Here is a 20,004-nt window from a genome sequence, read left to right on the forward strand (position 1 = left end):
TCTTACTTACCCCGCCCGCAAAGAACTGCCTGGAGCCGCCTCTCTGAGTAGGCAGCATCCACTGAAGAGGGAGCTGGAATTACCAGGTGCTGTGGTTGATAACAGCCAGGCCACCCCGGCCACCTGCTCTGTGTCCTGCATTCAGTGGGCATCATCTGTAGTCCATGCTGGGGACCTTTGAGGCATCCTGGCCTTCGCTGTTTACACTGTCCTACACCAGATCTGCCCGGTTCTGTCTGAACTGCGTGTTCCTCCGTCCAGCTCCACTGCAGGCTGCCCTGTCTTCTCTGGCTGCAGCGAGTTGGCCACTTGTCTTCCTGCCTCAAACCCGCCACATCTCTGCTGCAAAGCCACTTGTCCCTATCGCCCCTCTGTCTACACCATTCAGGGGCTTCCTTCTACCTGCAAGATAGACCACCCACCTTAGGGTGGGGAATACAGCCCTGCCAGGCCTCACCTCAACTCTGGCTGCACACCAACTTACATGCCGCACCGCAGCGGCAAGCTGCTCTTCTCTGCTCGAATAAACTGCTGGTTTATGCCCCATGCTCTTATTCCTGGGCAGCCACTCCTGCCGGCAGCCCACCTGTTTCTCCCGTAAAATTCCTGCTCATCCCCTGAGACAGGGCATAGGCATCCACCTCCTCCACTCCCACAAAGCTGCTTGGCTTGCATGCCCTTATATACCCAGAATAGCCTCTGCACATTTCTATTGCTACTGTCACTCGTGTCACTATTATCTCTTTATGTGCCTCTCTCACCCACTCTGAGCTCCTGCAGGCAGAAACTGGTTCTTAACTTAGCATTGTATTTCCAGTATCAAACTCAGTATCTGGTATATAGTAGGTGCAACACAGATACTTGATGCGTGAGTGCTTGGTACACCTCCTCCTGGCCCAGGTAGGCCTACGTAGGCCAGGAGGCACCAAGTGACTATGTGTATGTCAGCCGATTAAAAATGAAGACAGTGGCTGAGTGCAGTGGCTCACACCAGCACTTTGGGAGTCTGAGGTGGGTGGGTCACCTGAGGTCAGGAGTTTGAGACCAGCCTGGCCAACATGGTGAAACCTCATCTTTACTGAAAATACAAAAAATGCCGGGTGTAGTGGCAAGGTGCCTGTAATCCCAGCTACTGTGGAGGCTGACACGGGAGAATCGCTTGAACCCAGGAGGCAGAGGTTTCAGTGAGCCGAGATCGCGCTACTGCACTCCAACTTGGGCAACAAAAGCGAAACTCCTTCTCAAAAAACGAACAAAATGAAAACTGTGAAATACTATAAGATCCATACAGGGCTGGGTGTGGTGGCTCATGCCTGTAATCCCAACACTTTCGGAGCTTGAGGTGGGTGAATCGCTTGAGGCCAGGAGTTTGAGTCCAACCTGGCCAACATGGTGAAACCCTGTCTCTACCGAAAATACAAAAATTAGCTGGGTGTGGTGATGCGCATCTTTAACCCAGCTACACAGGAGGCTGAGGCAGGAGAATTACTCGAACCCGGCAGGCAGAGGTTGCAGTGAGCCAAGATTGAGCCACTGCACTCTAGCCTGGGCAACAGAGTGAGACTCTGTCTCAAAAAAAAAAAAAAATCCATACAGAAATACTTTTTAAAAATCACTGCCTGATAATAGCCATCCTAACAGGTGGGAAGTGGCATCTCCTTGTGGTTTTGATTTGCACTTGCCTGATGATTAGTAATGTTGAGCATTTTTTCACATTGCCTGTTGGCCATTTGTGTGTCATTGAGAAATCAAAAAGGCAAGGACTGGGGAGGATGTGTGGGTGTAGACTCTATGGAAAACAGTGTGGCAACTCCTCAGAAGATTAAAAATAGAACTACCATATATAATCTAACAATTCCAAAAAGGTGAAAATCAAGATATTGAAGAGAGATTAACACTCCCATGTTCATAGCAGCCGTATTCACAATAGCTGAATAGGTGGAAACAACGTAAGTGTCCATGAACATATGAGCGGATAAGGAAACTATGGTGGATGCATACAATGGAATACTATTCAGCCTTTAAAAAGGAGGGAATTCTGCAACATGTGACAACACGGGTGAACCTTGAGGACATTGACACAGTGCTAAGTGAAACAAGCGAGGCATAGAAAGACAGATACTGCAGGATCCCACTTATACAAAGTATCTAGAATAGTCAAACTCATAGAATGAAAGGTGGAAATGGTGGCTGCCTGGGACCGGAGGGAGGGACATGGGGAATTACTAATCACTGGGTATACAGTGTCAGTGAAGCAAGATAAATGTGTTTGAGAGACCTCCCGTGCTTCATTGCACCTATCGTCAACAGAACTGTAGTGTACACTTAAAGATGTGTTAAGATGCCAGGCACAGTGGCTCACATCTGTAATCTCAGCACTTTGGGAGGCAGAGGCAGGTGGATTGTTTGAGCCCAGGAGTTCGAGACCAGCCTAGGCAACATGGCAAAACCCTGTCTCTACAAAAATAAAAAAAAATTAGCTGGGCATGGTGGCGTGCACCTGTAGTCCCAGCTACTTGGGAGGCTGAGGCAGGAGGATTGCTTGAGTCTGGGAGATGGGAGGGTGTGGTGGGCCAAGATTGCACCTCTGCACTCCAGTCTGGGTGACAGAGAGAGACCTGTCTCATTAAAAAAAAAAAAAAAAAGTGTTAAGAGGGCGGATCACATGTTAAGTGTCCTTACAACAAAATAAAATATAACAGTCACTGCCTGGTGTCCCACGTGGCTGTGGCTGGTACTCCCCTAGCAGCACTTTTTTTTTTTTTTTTTTTTTTTTTGACGGAGTCTCGCTTTGTTGCCCAGGCTGAAGTGCAGTGGTGCGATCTCAGCTCACTGCAACCTCCGCCTCCCGGGTTCAAGCGATTCTCCTGCCTAAGCCTCCCGTGTAGCTGGGATTACAGGCACCCGCCACCACGCCCAGCTAATTTTGGTATTTTTAGCAGAGACTGGGTTTCACCATGTTGGCCAGGCTGGTCTCGAACTCCTGACCTGAGGTGATCTGCTCGCCTCGGCCTCCCAAAGTGTTGGGATTACAGGCGTGAGCCACCACACCTGGCCCAGGTAGTATCTTATTTGTTAGACCCTGCCTGTGGGAGATGGGGGCGGAGAGGCAGGGTCCCATCAGAGGGTTCCACTTGCAGGTGCAGGGGCAGGTAGAGCAAACCGAACGCCCCACAGAGAGAATACAAAGTCAGATTGACTTCAGTGCCCGAAGTTCAATTCTTGAGTCCCCTCCCTCTAGTGCATAAGCCAAATAGTTAAGAACAGAGGCCTGCAATCCGACAGAATAGGCTCAAGCCCTGATTTTGCTGCATATTGGTTTCTTTGCCTTTAAAATGAGGGATGTGCAAGGACTGTATACGAAAAGGGAGGTGTGGGAACCACAAGGAATAGCACCCGTGACCCTGGGCTTCATTGCAGCTGAGCTGTGAGCACCTCTAGACCCAGGGGGCTGAGGGGAGAGGGGAAAAAGGCAACAGGAAAGACAGTAAGATGTAAGAGTTCTTCCTGGAAGATAGACCCGAGGCTGGGATGGAGGCAGTGAAGAGTGCTTTGAAGGTGAATTGCCTTGATCGGGTGTGACAGTTGCAAATGCCAGTGTTATTCTGAATCAGGAACTTTGAAGCCTAGAAAAATTGGGAAAGGCATTATTGCCTTTGAGGACCCTTGGCGATATAATTTGTAGATTATTTAAAGGATTGGATATGTAAAAGAAGCCACACTTCTGGAACATTCGTTAATAACCCTGGGATTACCAGTGTGAATGGATGGCCCCACGGTCACAGAAGTCCTCTGTGTATCAAGTTAAACAGCCCGAAGTTGTTACTTCTCTTAGATCACCTCCACAGAAACCTGCTAATGCCATAGCTTGGCCAGGGAGCTCTCTGAAATTTCTAGATCTAAGGAAGATTTTGTAACTTCTGTTTGTCCTTCTGTTATTTTACAATCCTTATTTTTAAATCTTTTTTCTTTGTTGTAACTTACTTAGGCTCCAAGCTCAATCCATTTCCTTTTCCTGTGTCCTCAGTTTAGCCACATAAACACAATGTCCTATAATACAAAAACATGGAAACAAAAAAAGAGCTAAGACCAGAAGAAACTGGAATATACATTTAAAAAACTGGCACCAAGAGAATAAATCTTTCTCGGAATTTTCTTAAAGAATTTTTTCCTTGCAAAGAAAGCCAAACCCTAAAGAAAAACACCCGCGGTTGTAAATAAACAAAAACCTCACATATCTAGAATTTAGTTTTTTCTCCAAGATGAACTAACATTTTGCTCTGTCTGCATTTCCTAATATGCACATTTCATTCTGCCTGAATCTCATCGTGGGAGAAATGGACAGACCCATCTTGGGGCTCCGGGATTTCCGTGGGCAGTGAACTATGTGCCTGGTAGTTTTGGGAGCCCTGGCTCTTGTTCATTTCACCAAAAGCAGCACATCTTTAAAAATGAAATTTTCCAGGCTCTTAGTCCCTAAAGCAACCTTGTAGGGAGAGATTATTTTGATCCTTATGGGCCCACAGAGTGTCTCACAGCCTTTAAAAATGTCATCAGGCACGCCCCTGCGCAGCGGTAGCTGGCGATGTGCATCCCATGGGAGGAACAGCTGCGGGATGGCAGTACCAAGGTGGTGTTTCTAACCTGTATTGCATTTCTTATGGGCTGACAGCCTAATCCCTCGTGGTCCTGCAGTCTGTTGATTCTTGTTAATTTGTTCTCATTAGACTGGTCCCTAGGCTGTGGCTGTGTGTTGAACAATGTTATATCTATGTGGTACAATTCAGGGCTTGTTTGGGTCAGAGCTCCCACCATGGGCCGGGCGCAGTGGCTCACACCTGTAATCCCAGCACTTTGGGAGGCCGAGGAGGGTGGATCACCTGAGGTCAGGAGTTCGAGACCAGCCTGGCCAACGTGGCGAAACTCCATCTCTACTAAAAATACAAAAATTAGCCCAGCATGCTGGCAGGCACCTGTAATCCCAGCTACTCGGGAGGGTGAGGCAGGAGAATTGCTGGAACCCAGGAGGTGGAGGTTGCAGTGAGCTGTGATCACGCCATTGCACTCTAGCCTGGGTGACAGAGGGAGACTCCATCTCAAGAAAGAAAGAAAAAAACAAAGAACTGCCACCGTGGCTGCCACCCTCTGGGTTGTCGCAGCCCGAGGAGCAAGTTCTGCACCACACAGCATTGCCCCTGGCCTTCTGGAATCAAGCTCCACCTTCCTACAGCCTTAGGCCCACCTCTTCCTGGCCGTCCAGTGTCAACCAAGGCCAGCCTCTGCCTCCACATGGGCCCCAAGCATGTTCTAGGTCTTTTCCTGAGTGTTTTAGCCAGCCAAACTGAATCATAGAGCAACAGTATCTTAAAGCTGGAAAAAATATTAGGGATTTTCTAGGCCAGCCCTTCGTGTTTTCAGGGAAGGAAATTTTGGTCCAAAAAAATGCATCAGTGGTAAAAGTGGCGTTGAAACTGATTTCGGAACTGAAATGAGAATCCATGATTTTATGGAATGAATTGTAGTGGGTCTAGTTAATCAGAATTTCCACTCCCATTATGTGTGTCAGATGACTGTTGTCCCACCAGAACTCTAAATTATAAGTCACTTGCACCAGCATCAATATGATCCATTAAAAATCAACCTTGAAATGGTTCCATGGAAAAATGGGTAGTAGTATGATATTGCAGCCTTACAACGTCTGTCAGCCCTGCTGATACTTACTGCATGTTAATGGGCAAAACCACAACCCTCCGTGTACTCAGTTTGGGCACGGTAGTGTGCCGATGTGCAGGTTACGTGTGTGACAATGTGCAGGTTATGGTGTCTTGTGGCAACTTGAAACTCAAGGTCATAAAATTTCGTTTTCTTCCTCTGGTGATTTCTGAAATAAACTGAACCTGGAAGGGCCCTGAAATGGATATTAAACATATATTTTGTTTGTTTTCTCCATCAGCTCATCCTCTGTTAGGGACAATGTTACATACAGTAAGATCAATAACGTTTATGTGAAGAAGACTGTCTATTAGGTTTTTAGGGTGTGTGGGATTCTGTGGTTGATTCTGTGCAGAGAGTTAAGGGGAACTTCAATAGTTGTTATTTACCTTTGATCATGACCTGAGTTGACCCTTTTGGCTGTTTGTTAAATCGCAGTTTTACTCCTGTGCCACCTAAGCCTGCGGAATGTGTGCTTTCTTGGTTGAGATTATATTTGCAACACACGTGATACAGATTTTCTTTTTCTTTTTCTTTTTTCTTTTCTTTTTTTTTTTTTTTTTTGAGACAGAGTCTCGCTCTGTCGCCCAGGCTAGAGTGCAGTGGTGCGATCTTGGCTCACTGGAACCTCCACCTCCCAGGCTCAATGATTCTCCCTTGTGGCTCTCCCGCCTCAGCCTCCCAAGTAGCTGGGATTACAGGCATCAGCCACCACACCCAGCTAATTTTTTTGTGAGTTTTTTAGTAGAGACGAGGTTTTGCCATGTTGGCCAGGCTGGTCTGGACCTCCTGGCCTCAAGTGATCTGCCCGCCTTGGCCTCCCAAATTGCTGGGATTACCTGCGTGAGCCACCGTGCCTTGCCAGATTTTCTTAACTCAGTTGGTAATGTCTCTTCCTTCCAGGCAAAGTGTACAGTCACCACACTGGTTATGCAGATGTTCCAGCTTTTACTCCATTTTGTCTCCTAGGCTCTGCGGCTACCCTCCTTTTTATGATGAAAATGACTCCAAGCTCTTTGAGCAGATCCTCAAGGCAGAATATGAGTTTGACTCTCCCTACTGGGATGACATCTCCGACTCTGGTAGGTCTCCCTCAGGCAGCTCCCAGTGGGCGTCCCCTGTGACACTTACACCCAGACCACGTGACCCTTACAGGCCCAGGGGACCCTGGGCAGCTCAGAGCAGTCCTGAGGGTGCTGTATTGGTTGGCTGCTGTAACAAGATACCACAGACTGGGTGGCTCAAACAGCAAACATTTATTCCTCACAGCTCTGGAGGCTGGGAAGTCCAAGATCAAGTTGCCAACACATTGAGTATCTGGTGAGGGCCCACTTTCTGGTTCATAGACTGATGTCTTCTCACTGTGTCCTTCTCACCATGTCCTCACATGGCAAAAGGGTCAAGAGAGCTCTCTCAAGTCTCTTTGATAAGGGCACTAATCTCATTCATGAGGGCTGCACCCTCATGACCCAGTTACCCCTAAAAGGTCCCATCTGCAAATACCATCACATTGGTTGGGATTTCAGCATAGGAACTGTGGGGGATTAACACACTCACAGCACACAGTTCATAACAGCTCTCAGGAAGCTTCATGAGCTACATATTTGCGTTTGACTTGCAAAGAAAGAGGACAAGCTTGGGACATCCGGCTCAAGCCACGCTGAGCGATGGGGACCCACTCATCCACCTCTCCTAGCCGTGCCCTGTTCAGGGAGCTCCAGGAGTGAACCAATAGTAGCTAACATTTATTGAGTGCTGACTGTATGCTGAGCACAAGACACTGTGTATGTGTGCTAACTCACTCAGTCCTCAGGACAGCCTGTCAGGCAGGTATTACTGTTATCCCCATTTGACAGATGAGGAAACCGAGGCCCCAGAAGGTGAAATAACTGACTAAAATAATACAACTAGTAAGGGGCAGAGCTGGGATTTGAAATGCCACTCTGAAACGCTCCTAGGGAAGTTCACTGTTCCTTCCTCAGGGATAAAGATCAAAACCAAGGCCTGTGTAAATTAATGAAATCTCTCTAAGCCTCAGTTTCCTCACTGGTAAGATGAGGCAGGTAATAATATTCCATCTCTACCGTAGAGCGTAGCAGAAGGATGAGATGAGATCATGAATGGGACAATGGGGTCTAGTCTGTGTGAGCTATTCAAAGAGAGCATGTTATTATTTGTGTTACTTCATCCTAAGTGGAAATGCCTTGGTTTCATCTTCAGTCTTCAGAAACCTGAGCCCAGAGTATAGTTGTACAAGGCTCGCAGGAAAGAGCCACATGGGAAATATTTACCTTCTGAGCTCAGAAGAGCACAGCCTTCCCCAGAAGCCCAGTCCTGTGGGCATTGAGGGGCCACACCCTGCAGTGCAGCAGGTTTTGGGCCTGACCCATGATGTCATCAGTTCTGCCACCCGGCCCCTCACTTTCCCAGGGTCCTGCTTCTGGGCCATCCCCTCTCCTGGGCTGCCAAGTACTCCCCACTTCCCCCAGCAGGGCACAGCTCACTGCATTGCAGTTTCCTGCTCCAGGGTTTGTAATATTCCAAGTAGGCCACACATGGTGCTTTCTGGGGACTTGGTATCCATAGCGCCTAGCCCAGGACGTGATGGGCTGAGCAGGTGCTCAGCAGGTTTAGTTGAATCAGCCACATCTAACACATGGAGATGATGTCACCAAAACAGTTCTCTAAGGCAGTGATGGACTAATTAGAGGCACATGATTACAAAGATAGTTCTTCTCTTCTCTCGGCCAAAGGTATCACTAGCCACTAGAGGTAAGGGCCTTGGAGCTGGAAGTCAGGGTCCCAGGCCACCTCCTCACTACTGGGTCACCCTGGAGTGCCAAGCCCTGGCTTTCGTTTTTCCCACACGCGATGCCTTTGTGTCCAAGGTACAGTAGTCTCTGTGGAGGGCTGGTCTCATATTTTTCATGCTACACACGCTCCTCCTGAAGACCTGGTGGGATCATATTGTCACATTTCAAGTTGCAAAGTGATTCCTTCCCTTGTGCCTTCTTTTTGAACAGCAAAAGACTTCATTCGGAACCTGATGGAGAAGGACCCGAATAAAAGATACACGTGTGAGCAGGCAGCTCGGCACCCATGGTAAGGAAATGCACCCACTCAGCAGACCATGCCATTTAATGCCACCCAGAGGGGCACGAAACTTCCTGTTGGCCATTGTCGTTTATGAAATCCACACAAGGTTATTACGAATTTCATCTCATTCTGGCCAGTGACTTTCCTCCTCTCCCCAGGCCAACATTTGAACTCTTGTGCCCCCAGGACACAGCTTCTAGAAGCACCATGAGAAGTTAGTATGTATATTCGTCCATTTTCATGCTGCTGATAAAGACATACCCGAGGCCAGGCACGGTGGCTCACGCCTGTAATCCCAGCACCCTGTCGCTTTGGGTGACAGAGACTCCATCTCAAACAAAACAAAACAATCGCTACAATTAACTAAGCATTTCTGATGGACCAGAGGGTTTCTGTGCTAAACCCTCTACATGCATTATCTCTAGTATTTCTTATGTCAGCCCTGCAAATTAGGTATTGTTATTCTCATTTTAACAACGAGGAAACAGAGGCTCACAAAAGTCAAGTGTAAACCTAGCATCGCAGCTAGCTGATAGTGAAGCTGGTTTCTAAATTAGTGGCACAAAAGCAAGGTAGCCTCACGCCCACTGCTGAAAATGTGTAGAATGCCATCAACTACCAATTAGTCCCTCTCGAGTTGAAGAAACACAAATTCGAAAAGCATCTTAAAAGGAAAAAATATGTAACTTCATTTAACTAATAAGTAATAAACTCAAGTAATAAAATTCCGATTGTAATGCCTCATTGGGCAATTACCTTCAATATCTCCAAAGACTTTCTGTAAAGTGCAAAAGCAGTGATCTTTTGCATACTGATATGGTTTGGCTGTGTCCCCACCCAGATCTCATCTTGAATTCCCACGTGTTGTGGGAGGGACCTGGTGGGAGGTAATTGAATCACGGAGGCAAGTCTTTCCCGTGCTGTTCTCGTGATACTGAATAAGTCTCTCACAAGATCTGATGATTTTATAGAGGAGTGTTCCCCTGCACAAGCTCTCTCTTTTTGCCTGCTCCCATCCATGTAAGATATGACTTGCTTCTCCTTGCCTTCCACCATGATTGTGAGGCCTCCCCAGCCACGTGGAACTGTGAGTCCAATGAAACCTCCTTCTTTTGTAAGTTGCCCAGTCTTGGGTATGTCCTTTTTTTTTTTTGAGACAGAGTTTCGCTCTTATTGCCCAAGCTGGAGTGCAATGGCACGATCTCAGCTCACTGCATTGCAGTTTCCGGCTCCAGAGTTTGTAATATTCCAAGCAGGCCACACATGGTGCTTTCTGGGGACTTGGTATCCATAGCACCTAGCCCAGGACGTGATGGGCTGAGCAGGTGCTCAGTAGGTTTAGTTGAATCAGCCACATCTAACACATGGAGATGATGTCACCAAATCAGTTCTCTAAGGCAGTGATGGACTAATTAGAGGCACATGATTACAAAGATATTTCTTCTCTTCTCTCGACCAAAGGTATCACTAGCCACTAGAGGTAAGGGCCTTGGAGCTGGAAGTCAGGGTCCCAGGCCACCTCCTCACTACTGGGTCACCCTGGAGTGCCAAGCCCTGGCTTTCGTTTTCCCCACACGCTGGTGCCTTTGTGTCCAAAGAAGAACTCGCCTCCCGAGTTCAAGCGATTGTCCTGACTCAGCCTCGCGAGTAGCTGGGATTACAGGCACGTGCCACCATACCCAGCTAATTTTTTGTATTTTTAGTAGAGATGGGGTTTCACCATGTTGGCCAGGGTGGTCTCAAACTCTTGACAACAGGCGAGCCACCATGCAGACCTGTAGTGATTGTTATGTAAGCACCACAAGCATCCATTGTGAAACAAATGCCGAGAATCGTAAAATACCAAAGATAATGAAAATAAATGGACAGAACCTTGAGATCAGGAGAAAATCCCCCTAAAAATTACTCCAGAAAACCATCCCCCTGTGTGCCCCGCCATCCTCTGTAGCATTTCCCCTGGGGTCTTGTGTGCTGGTCAGCCTTCTAAAGGGGACCTGCTCACAGACAATGCCCTGACCCCATTTCACAGTATTTCAGTGTATAACATCTGTCATTTATTGAGTCTCTGTTATATTCCAGCACTGGGCTAATTGCTCTAATGTATTATCTTCTTTTTTTCCTTTATAATAACCCTGTGAAGTTGTATTTTCATTTCAGAGATAAAGAAATAGAGAGATGGCCGGGAGTGGTGGCTCATGCCTGTAATCCCAGCACTTTAGGAGGCCAAGGCGGGTAGGCCACTTGAGGTTAGGAGTTCGAGACCAGCCTGGCCAACATGGTGAAACCCCATGTCTACTAAAAATAGAAAAATTAGCCAGACCTGGTGTTGTGTGCCTGTAATCCCAGCTACTGGGGAGACTGAGGCCTGAAAATCACTTGAACCCGGGAGGCGGAGCTTGCAGTGAGCCAAGATGGTGCCGCTGCGCTCCAGCCTGGGCCACAGAGCGAGACTTTGTCCCAAAAAAAAAAAAAAAAAAGGTAAATTAACTTAGCCGAGACTACACAGCTAGCTAAGAGCAAAGCCAGGATTCCAGCCAGAACTATCTGATTCCAAAATGAATTCCCCTCACCATCACACTGGAAGGAGAAGAAAAGGGGAAGAAAGGAAAGGCTTTGGGGAGAAGGAAAGAACATTCTGAAGAAGTGGACAGTTGTGATTGTGTATCGTCTTGATTTTGTTTAAGTCACTTTGGGCAGTAGTCAAAGTATGCGACGATAAAGGTAATAAAGGTTTTCTTACTTTATAAACATATTAGGCCTTTAAAGCTGTAAGACTTTTGAGATTTATCTTATAAAGAATAAAAATGACCTCAATAAAAGAGGGAGGGATGTGAGCCTAGTGCCTGTTGATAATCCATACTTGCTCTGTAGAAGGCAGGAAAAAGACCAGTTAACACCTGCTGTCTCCTTCACCAAACATTTTGGAAAAAACAAAGAAGGGAGAGGTCAGTTTTCCCGAGGAGGCTGGGAGAGGGGCACAGAGGGCCCAGCAGGAGGCGGGAGCCCGTGCTGAGTGCTGCACCATGAGAAGGCTTCCCCCAGGCCGGCGGGAAGAAGAGGGGATTCCAGGTAGACGAGCATCTGGGCGTACAACATGGGAGCTTAAAACTGCACATGCATTCATGGTGCCATGAACATGTGGTATTCCAGAGCAGGAGAGGATGCAGGAGGCAGGAAATGAGACTGGAAAGGAGGGCAGGAACTGGCAGGCAGGGCAGGGGCCTGGCCTGGCCTGCTCGGCTCCAAGTCCTGGCTTCACCACTCACTACCCGCGTGGATGAGCTCCTAAGCCCTTTGGGCTGCCCCTGTAGAATCGGATCATGAATAACAATAATACAGACCCCGCAGGACTTTTCGAGGGGTTACATGAGATAATACATGTGACAAAGGAGAAGCGTTGCACATCTGTGATACCTACAGGCTGCCATTAATTGATGACTCTACCAAGGAATGTATACCTTTCCCTTTGGGCAGTGGGGTCCCTGGCATCTCTTAGGCAGGGTGCTCAGGTTTGATTTTAGAAAACCCAACCTGGTAGGAGATGGGATGTGGGAGTGTGGCCAGAAGGTGCGGCCTTGAGAAGGAAAGGGGGCTGGTCTAGAGGAGAGGAGGGCAGTGTGGCAGGGATGGAGCGGGGCAGGGAGGACTGTGAGTGACTGTCAGGGACGGAGAAGCCATGGGCATTGGGCAGAGCAGTGGCAGAGTGAGGTAAGGAAGAGAAGGGTCTAGGGTTATTCCCAAGTTTCCAACTTACGGGACTGGGGGGATGATTGTGCTAGGAGGAGGGGCAGGCTTGGAGGAGTGAGTTCAGCCTGGGCCACGCTGCACCGGAGGTGCTGGGAGCCGTCTCGATCGACATCCATGGTGGGCGCTCTGCTGACTGAGTCAGGAGTCCAGGAAAGAGGTCAAGCTGGAGACAAAGACTTCAGAGTCATCAGCCTGTGTCACATCGCAAGATGTGTAGCCTGTGAGCCTATCAGTGAGTGCCTTCATTCAGAGGTGACTTTTTTCCAGTGCTTTAGCATTTTTACAGTACAGATTTTGTTTTTTATTTTTTGTTTTTTGTTTTTCTCTTTTGAGACGGAGTCTCACTCTGTTGCCAGGCTAGAGTGCAGTGGCGCGATCTCGGCTCACTGCAACCTCTGCTTCTCAGGTTCAAGCAATTCTCCTGCCTCAGCCTCCCAAGTAGCTGGGATTACAGGTGCCCACCACCACGTCCAGCTAATTTTTGTATTTTTAGTAGAGATGGGGTTTCACCATGTTGGCCAGGATGGTCTCGATCTCCTAACCTCGTGATCCCAAAGTGCTGGGATTACAGGCATGAGCCACCGTGCCCGGCCTACAGTACATTTTAAACCTTCCAATAAGTCAAACCCTGGAAAATGATGAAAACTGATGCACTTGACCCAAGCATTGCTGAAACTCTCGCTTGCCTGCATTTATGATATACTTGTCTCTTTTATGTAACATTGCCTCGGCAAAGGAGAACACAGATTCAGGTGAGAGCTGGCAGAATGTGGAATCATTCCTCCAGGGGGCCCCTCCTCATCAGCGACATCATTCTGGAAACTGTGGTCTCTGCACATCCCTGACTGACACCCCAAGAGCACCATCTCTTATTCCACACTTGCTCTTCCAACTTCATCAGGGCTACCGAGGGCGAGGGAGGACTTGGCAATCATGGACGCCTTCCTTAGCCCCCCAACAGACCGCTCCAGACGGGAGAGGGCTCTTTTCAGAGCTCCCCCTTGGAAGGCAGCCGGCCTCTTAGCAGATGGTTCCTGCCCTTGTCACTGAGGATTGCTGTTCTGTCTGTGGTGTGTGCTCAGGTCCCAACAGGCTGCCAACTGATGGCCACAGGGTAGGGAATGTCCAGGGCCAGGATGGGAACCCAGGCCCTGTTACAGGGCAGCCCTGGCCAGAGCTCATTCCTCCAGTTCCGTGATTCTGAGCGTCCGTCTCTAGGGTCATCGATAAGCAAACTGAAGTGATAAGAAAGAGACACTGAGAGAGAGAAATTAATTTATTTTAACGATTTAACCCTGTTTCATGCAAATTGTGGGGACCAGCAAATCAAAAATTTGCAGGCCAGGGCAGGAGGCTGGAGACCCAGGGAAGACCTGATGTTGCAGCTCAAGTCCGAAGGCAGACTGGAGACAGCAGTTCCTCTTCCTGTTTTTCATGAAGGCCGTCGACTGATTGAACAAGGCCCACCCATGGCGTGGACTCTAGTCGGTTTGACTCAAAGTCTACTGATTTAAATGTTCATCTCATCTAAAAATCCTTTCCCAGCAACATCAGGCTAGTATTTGGCCAAATATCTGGGTACCATGGCCTAGCCAAGTAGCCGAGTTCACACTCCTGAATGTTCACCGAACCCCCGCTCCCATCTTCTGGGCTCCAGCCACCAGAGCTCCACTTGGCTGTAGGAATTGGGAGGTGGCCCAGGACTGGCAAATGCTGTCTTGGGTACGCACCAGGCACCACCAGGCCCATCTGGAGCAGGTGGCTAGAAAAGCACAGACTCAGAGCCAGGAAGGTAGAAGACACCACACACACAAAACACAAAACCACGAAAGGCAAGAGAGACTAGGCTATGGTCCGTGAGTGGTGGATAGTGAGACAGGCTGTAAAAGGTGTGATTATGTAAATGCTATCTGCATTGTTCTTGTAGGTATTAAAACCAGAAAGCTGGCCGGGTGTGGTGGCTCATGCCTGTAATCCCAGCACTTTGGGAGGCCAAGGCAGGCGGATCCCTGGAGGTCAGGAGTTCAAGACCAGCCTGGCCAACATGGTGAATCCCCATCTCTACTAAAAACACAAAAATGAGCCTGGTATGGTGGTGCATGCCTGTAATCCCAGCTACTCAAGAGGCTGAGGCAAGAGAATCACCTGAACCCCGAGGCGGAAGTTGCAGTGAGCCGAGATCACACCACTGCCCTCCAACCTGGGCGACAGAGCAAGACTCTGTCTCAAAAAAAAAAAAAAAAAAAGAAAAGAAAACAGAAAAGCAAGGGAGACATGAATGAAGTGTGTTCACCCATAGGATTGCCTAAGTGTGTGTATACGGATTTATAAAGCAATCCTGCTGTATCAGAAGCATTGACCTTTAGGATCCCTTCCGATATTTAGGCTCCAGGCCTCTGGCTTTGTTGGCGAAGAGTGCTGAAGTTAGTGACACTGAGCATCAGCGCTGTCCTGATGTTACTATTGCAAGTTCCCTAGCTTATCATGAGCATGGGTCACCGTTGTCATTGCAGCTTGTACTTGAGGAGGGCCATGGTGTGCTATTGTGGCCTGGGGTGGCTGCACTGCTGCAGGAAGACCGTGTAACACAGAGCCTGGGGGCCACCTTCTGCCCAGCTGGACTCCCCACTGCTGCACAGCCCAGGACTGTGGGAAATGAGCAGGAAGCATTCCTAAAATAATTAGAAGCTTCTGTTTTCTTACATCTGGGCCCATGTGAACCCACAGATACAGCATGGGACACAGAGTACAGGCAGCAGGCCGCAGGCCGTGGGGTCTGAGACCACACTTCAGGCAAGCAGGTGGGACCTTGAGGCCCACAGTCTCCCCGCCCCCAGCACCAGCCTGTTTGCTTTGGAGCCTGGCTCTGCCCTGCAGCAGTGCTCAGCCCGAGGAATTCCAGACTCCCCACCACTTTGGCCTTGTTGTTTCTAAGAAAGAGCTGGCCACTGCAAGCTTGGATTGGCATCCTTTTCTGAGGATGTAGCTTTTCAACAGAGTCCAGGAGGAATCACTCCCTCGGGCTCTCCAGGAGAAAAAGCTTAATACAGATGTCTCTCATTCTCTCATCCTCCTTGTCTTGTTACCCTTGTTTCAGATGTAGTTGCCCATTCAAATACTCTATTTCTGTTTCAGGAATATGTGTCTGGGAAGGAAGGCAGTTGACAGTTGTTGGAAATGAAAACCTAGTTCGCTTGAGATATTTCCTGCATGTCCCCTTGGCTGTGTGTTTGCAGCCTTGCTGGGAAAAGGTGGTGGGGCAGAGTTGTTTTGAGCTGGGAACATCAGCCTGGATTCTAAACTTAGGCCAGCCTGGCACCGATTTTATATCGACTCTGTCCACCCTGTTTGCAGTCCTGATGGGAAGGAAAGTCTGGCAGGGATGCTGTCTTGTCTGAATATGCCTGAGCCGTGTTCCTTTCATCTCCTGAAGTAGTTGGAAGTGATGGTTGCCGTGTCTGGGCTGTTTTGTGTCCAGGGCAGTCAGTGTCTGGGGGGTGAGAGCTTTCCTCCCTTACCAGCTACCTTCCAGCCCATAACTGTTGGTCCCTGACTCTTATCCCCTTAACTTCTGTAAGATTCATGGAATTCTTTCTTTGGCATCAGATACTAACCCAGAATTGAATAGTTTGGTGCTAGAGGGAAGGGAAGAGGGAAGGATCAAAGCCCAGGAAAGACTGGGAGCAGAGCACAGCGGCCCAGGGGGAAAGGCCAAGTGGATGCCTGCAGGGAGAGGAGGAGGCTGTGATCGAGAAGGGCGTGCATGAGGGAAGGAAGAGCTGGGAGACTGCCAGGTAATTCTCAGCCTGGAGATTGTGAGCCGAGAGAGAGGAGGAGGCTGTAAGACCCAAGAAAGAGACAGCAGAAGGAGGAAAGAGTGGGATGGAGGGGTACTGTCAGGAGAGAAGGCCAGGAGCAAACCTAAGTTCTTCCCTGCTCGTGGCACGCTCGGGAATCAGCTAGAGTTAAAGCTTACCCGGGGCTGCCAAGGGCTCAGGTGAATGCAGGGTGGACGCCGTCCTTGAAGTTCTGAGAATTTCTAAGAGATGCAAGGGTGGAGGATGTACCAGGCGGGTTTGAGTGGAACTGGGAATCCTGTCACCCAGCACAGAGTGGGTGGGGGGCATGGGCTCACAGGTGTTGCCAAGCAGAATGTGGCAGGCTCAGCTCTGCTGAGATGAAGCTGAGAGCCCACGGGTGTGAGTGGTGCCCTGGGAGCAGCGCCCCTGGGGAAGACAGAGAGGAGGGACCTCGGGTCTGAGGAAGCTGGGAAGCAAGGCCGGGAAGGGGTCTGGTGCTGAGACCAGTTGGGGAACAAGTGTGAGACCTCGGAGGTGGCGCATGGTGGCTCAAAAGCTTGTGTGGAGGCAGAGGGGATGAGGGAGAGGGAGAAGGATGGGAAACATTGTCACTGTGGATTCTGATGTTGCAGGAATTGGGGTCAAAGAAGGAAAAAATGAGAGCCGGGGAGTAGTCAACCAGGAGGGTGCTGGCGGGCCTGGGGAGGGCGCAGAGTGTAGAAGCTGGGATAGGACTTTGTGGTGAGGGATTAGAATGGGTGGATTTAGGGAATGGCCAGGTGATGCCATCAGCAGCCTGGAAGGGCAGTGGCCAGCCGCCCTGTCCCCGACTGAGCCTCGGCTCTCCTGAGGCTAGGGTAAGACTCCCCTTTATGGGACACAGTGTCAGGGCCCAGAAGAAGCACTTCAGAGAAGCACCTTTGCCTCTGTTTCAGGATCGCTGGTGACACAGCCCTCAACAAAAACATCCACGAGTCCGTCAGCGCCCAGATCCGGAAGAACTTCGCCAAGAGCAAATGGAGAGTAAGTGTGGAGTATATGAAATTCCCCGTGGATTAACCCTCTCGTGACACTGGCCCTCCAGACTGAGCATTTCCGAAATCCCCAGAACCTCACCTGAATAATTTTGCTAATTTTAACCACGAGTAATAAAGACTTAGAGGGAATATTATGGTGTAAGAGGGATGGAGTGTGCGATTCAACACTTCCCCTCTGTGATCAAAAACAGCAATAATGCCAGCTCTTCCTCATCTGCTGTTTCTTAACCAACATCACCCTTGTCTTTCTTCACCTTGCTAGAACTTTGAATAGCTGACTTTTATTAAAACGATATGGAGGGGGAAAAAAGGAAATCTGAGTTGAAGTCATCAATGTTTCCTGATAAAAGTTTGACAGATTTAAACCATGGAGGTTTTGTGATCGTCTGTTGATTACCTAACTTCCTAATCTCTTGATTGATTGCCTGACCTCCCCTCCATGTTGCAATCAGCAATGGCAATTCAGAGCTAGCTATTTTGCCATGAGGGCCAATGGTGAAAGATGAGACAGAAACAAAATTAATTTCACTGGCCTGCTTTATTCATAGGAAATGCTGTCATTAGGTTGGTGCTAAAGTAACTGCGGTTTCTTCCATTAAAATTGCCATGAGATTTGAAAATAGTTTTTATTTTCCTAGTAATGGTACTTTTGTCTGAAAGATGTAGGTTGGTGCAAAAGTAATTGCGATTTCTTTCATTAAAATTGCCATTACTTTTGCGCCAACCTAAATCTTTCAGACAAAAGTACCAATACTAGGAAAAGAAAAACTATTTTCAGATCTCACATAATATGCCTTTTATTCTAAAGCTCACATCTCTTCAATTACAGAGAGAATTGGTTTACATTTATTCTATGTATTTATGATGTCAGAAGAAAACGATTTTAAGTCTCTAAAATATTTAGTTGGGGAAAGGGTTTAATAAATCAGTGTACTTTTAGAAGAAGGGAAAACATGAGCTTTATTTCTTGAGTAGCATGAGAATGATGTAAGGAGTTTGAAATGCTTAGGCTAACGTGATAAACAAGAGAACACAGTTGGAGTCTTTTCTGATTAGCTGAAATATTTGTCTGCTTTTTTCCTTTCTGAAATTTCAGCAAGCATTTAATGCCACGGCCGTCGTGAGACATATGAGGAAACTACACCTCGGCAGCAGCCTGGACAGTTCAAATGCAAGTGTTTCGAGCAGCCTCAGTTTGGCCAGCCAGAAAGACTGTACGTATGTAGCAAACCCAGAATCCCTCAGCTGACACCGAAGACGAGCCTGGGGTGGAGAGGAGGGAGCCGGCATCTGCCAGGCACCTCCTGTTTGCCAGGCGCTTTCTATACTTAATCCCATGTCGTGCGACCCTAGGACATTTTTTTTAACATGTAATCACTGGGCCGGGCACAGTGGCTCACACCTGTAATCCCAACACTTTGGGAGGCCGAGGCAGGAGGACCATTTGAGTTCAGGAGTTTTAAGACCAGCCTGACCAACATGGTGAAACCCCATCTCTACTAAAATACAAAAATGAGCTGGGTGTGGTGGCGAGCACCTCTAATCTCAGCTACTTGGGAGGCTGAGGCAGGAGAATCGCTCGAACCCAGGAAGCGGAGGTTGCAGTGAGCCGAGATCGCACCACTGCACTCCAGCCTGGGTGACAGATTGAGATTCCCTCTCAAAAAAAAAAAAAAAAAAAAAAAATCATTGAACACTCGCGGAACCCTGGGTGTTGCTATTTCCATTTACAGTTGAGGAATGCAGGGCTCAAGTCCTCGCAGCCATGTCTGTCGGGATAAAGGCCTGGACTCTTTCTCATCTCTGTCCTTCCCTCTGATTTACTTCTTATCGTGCAGTCACTCTTGCAGACTGAGGAAGGGACAGCAGAGCCTCAGGACAGCCTCCTGTCATTGACTTCCATAATGTATATATTTTGGATGCAGACAATGATAATTTGAGCTCATTTATGTGAAGTGCATCGACTTTGCAATAAAAGTAATAGTATTTCATTGTCCTTCGTCTTTGCATGGACTATTCCATCATCGAAGGCACACTTACACTCTCCTTATTTCTCTCCCCAACTGCTCCTCTCTCTGTGGAAATAATCCCTTTTGGCCCTTCCCATGGGTCCTCTCCACATCAGAGCAGTGGCCCTGATCTCCCTAACCATGGAGCAGCCCTGCAGCCTGGTCTCACCCTGGGCATCATGCTCCTTCCCATTTAGCTCAGACAAGGATTCCCTTCCTCTCTAAGGAATCTTCCCATCTCATTTGGGACCATCCAGCCCTTAAATTTTCCCAAGAAATCTCTGAGTGTCCCCTGACATACCATAGCTCCCCTTTCACTCTGAATCTTTTCCACCCTCTGGTCAAAGGGAACCCCATGATGGATCCCTTCTTTACAGATTCATACACTGGCATCGGCAGCAAAGCCCGTCGGGAGCACTCCTTGTATGGCTGTGCCCATGTCTGAGCACACAGACTTCCCGGGGGCCTGCACCAAGAAGCTCAGTGGCAGCTGAGGCCTCTCATGTCAAGGCTTTTGATGCCTGCACATCCTCTGGGGGAGGGCTTCAGCGCAGCCTCTGAGGAACTCCACTAGGCCAGGGACTGCTGAGCTCACACAGGAAT

At 48.5% G+C, this 20,004-nt stretch overlaps 1 protein-coding gene across 5 annotated transcripts in view; it reads left to right on the forward strand.

Annotated features, from left to right (window-relative positions):
- The window catches only part of CAMK1D (calcium/calmodulin dependent protein kinase ID), a 485,162-nt gene that overhangs the window by 456,904 nt on the left and 8,254 nt on the right, over positions 1–20,004 (forward strand). For 3 of the 5 annotated variants that reach the window (XM_030819264.1, XM_030819265.1, XM_030819266.1), the window contains exons 7-10: positions 6,682–6,794; positions 8,736–8,814; positions 17,291–17,378; positions 18,489–18,606. In XM_030819264.1, the coding sequence (XP_030675124.1) occupies positions 6,682–6,794; positions 8,736–8,814; positions 17,291–17,378; positions 18,489–18,606 (398 nt within the window). Of the gene's footprint in view, positions 1–6,681; positions 6,795–8,735; positions 8,815–17,290; positions 17,379–18,488; positions 18,611–20,004 lie in introns of all 5 variants that reach the window. The other 2 variants (XM_030819267.1, XM_030819268.1) reach the window with 2 other exon arrangements.

The sequence above is a fragment of the Nomascus leucogenys genome, chromosome 9 (genome assembly GCF_006542625.1).
Source record: "Nomascus leucogenys isolate Asia chromosome 9, Asia_NLE_v1, whole genome shotgun sequence".
Classification (NCBI taxonomy): domain Eukaryota; kingdom Metazoa; phylum Chordata; class Mammalia; order Primates; family Hylobatidae; genus Nomascus; species Nomascus leucogenys.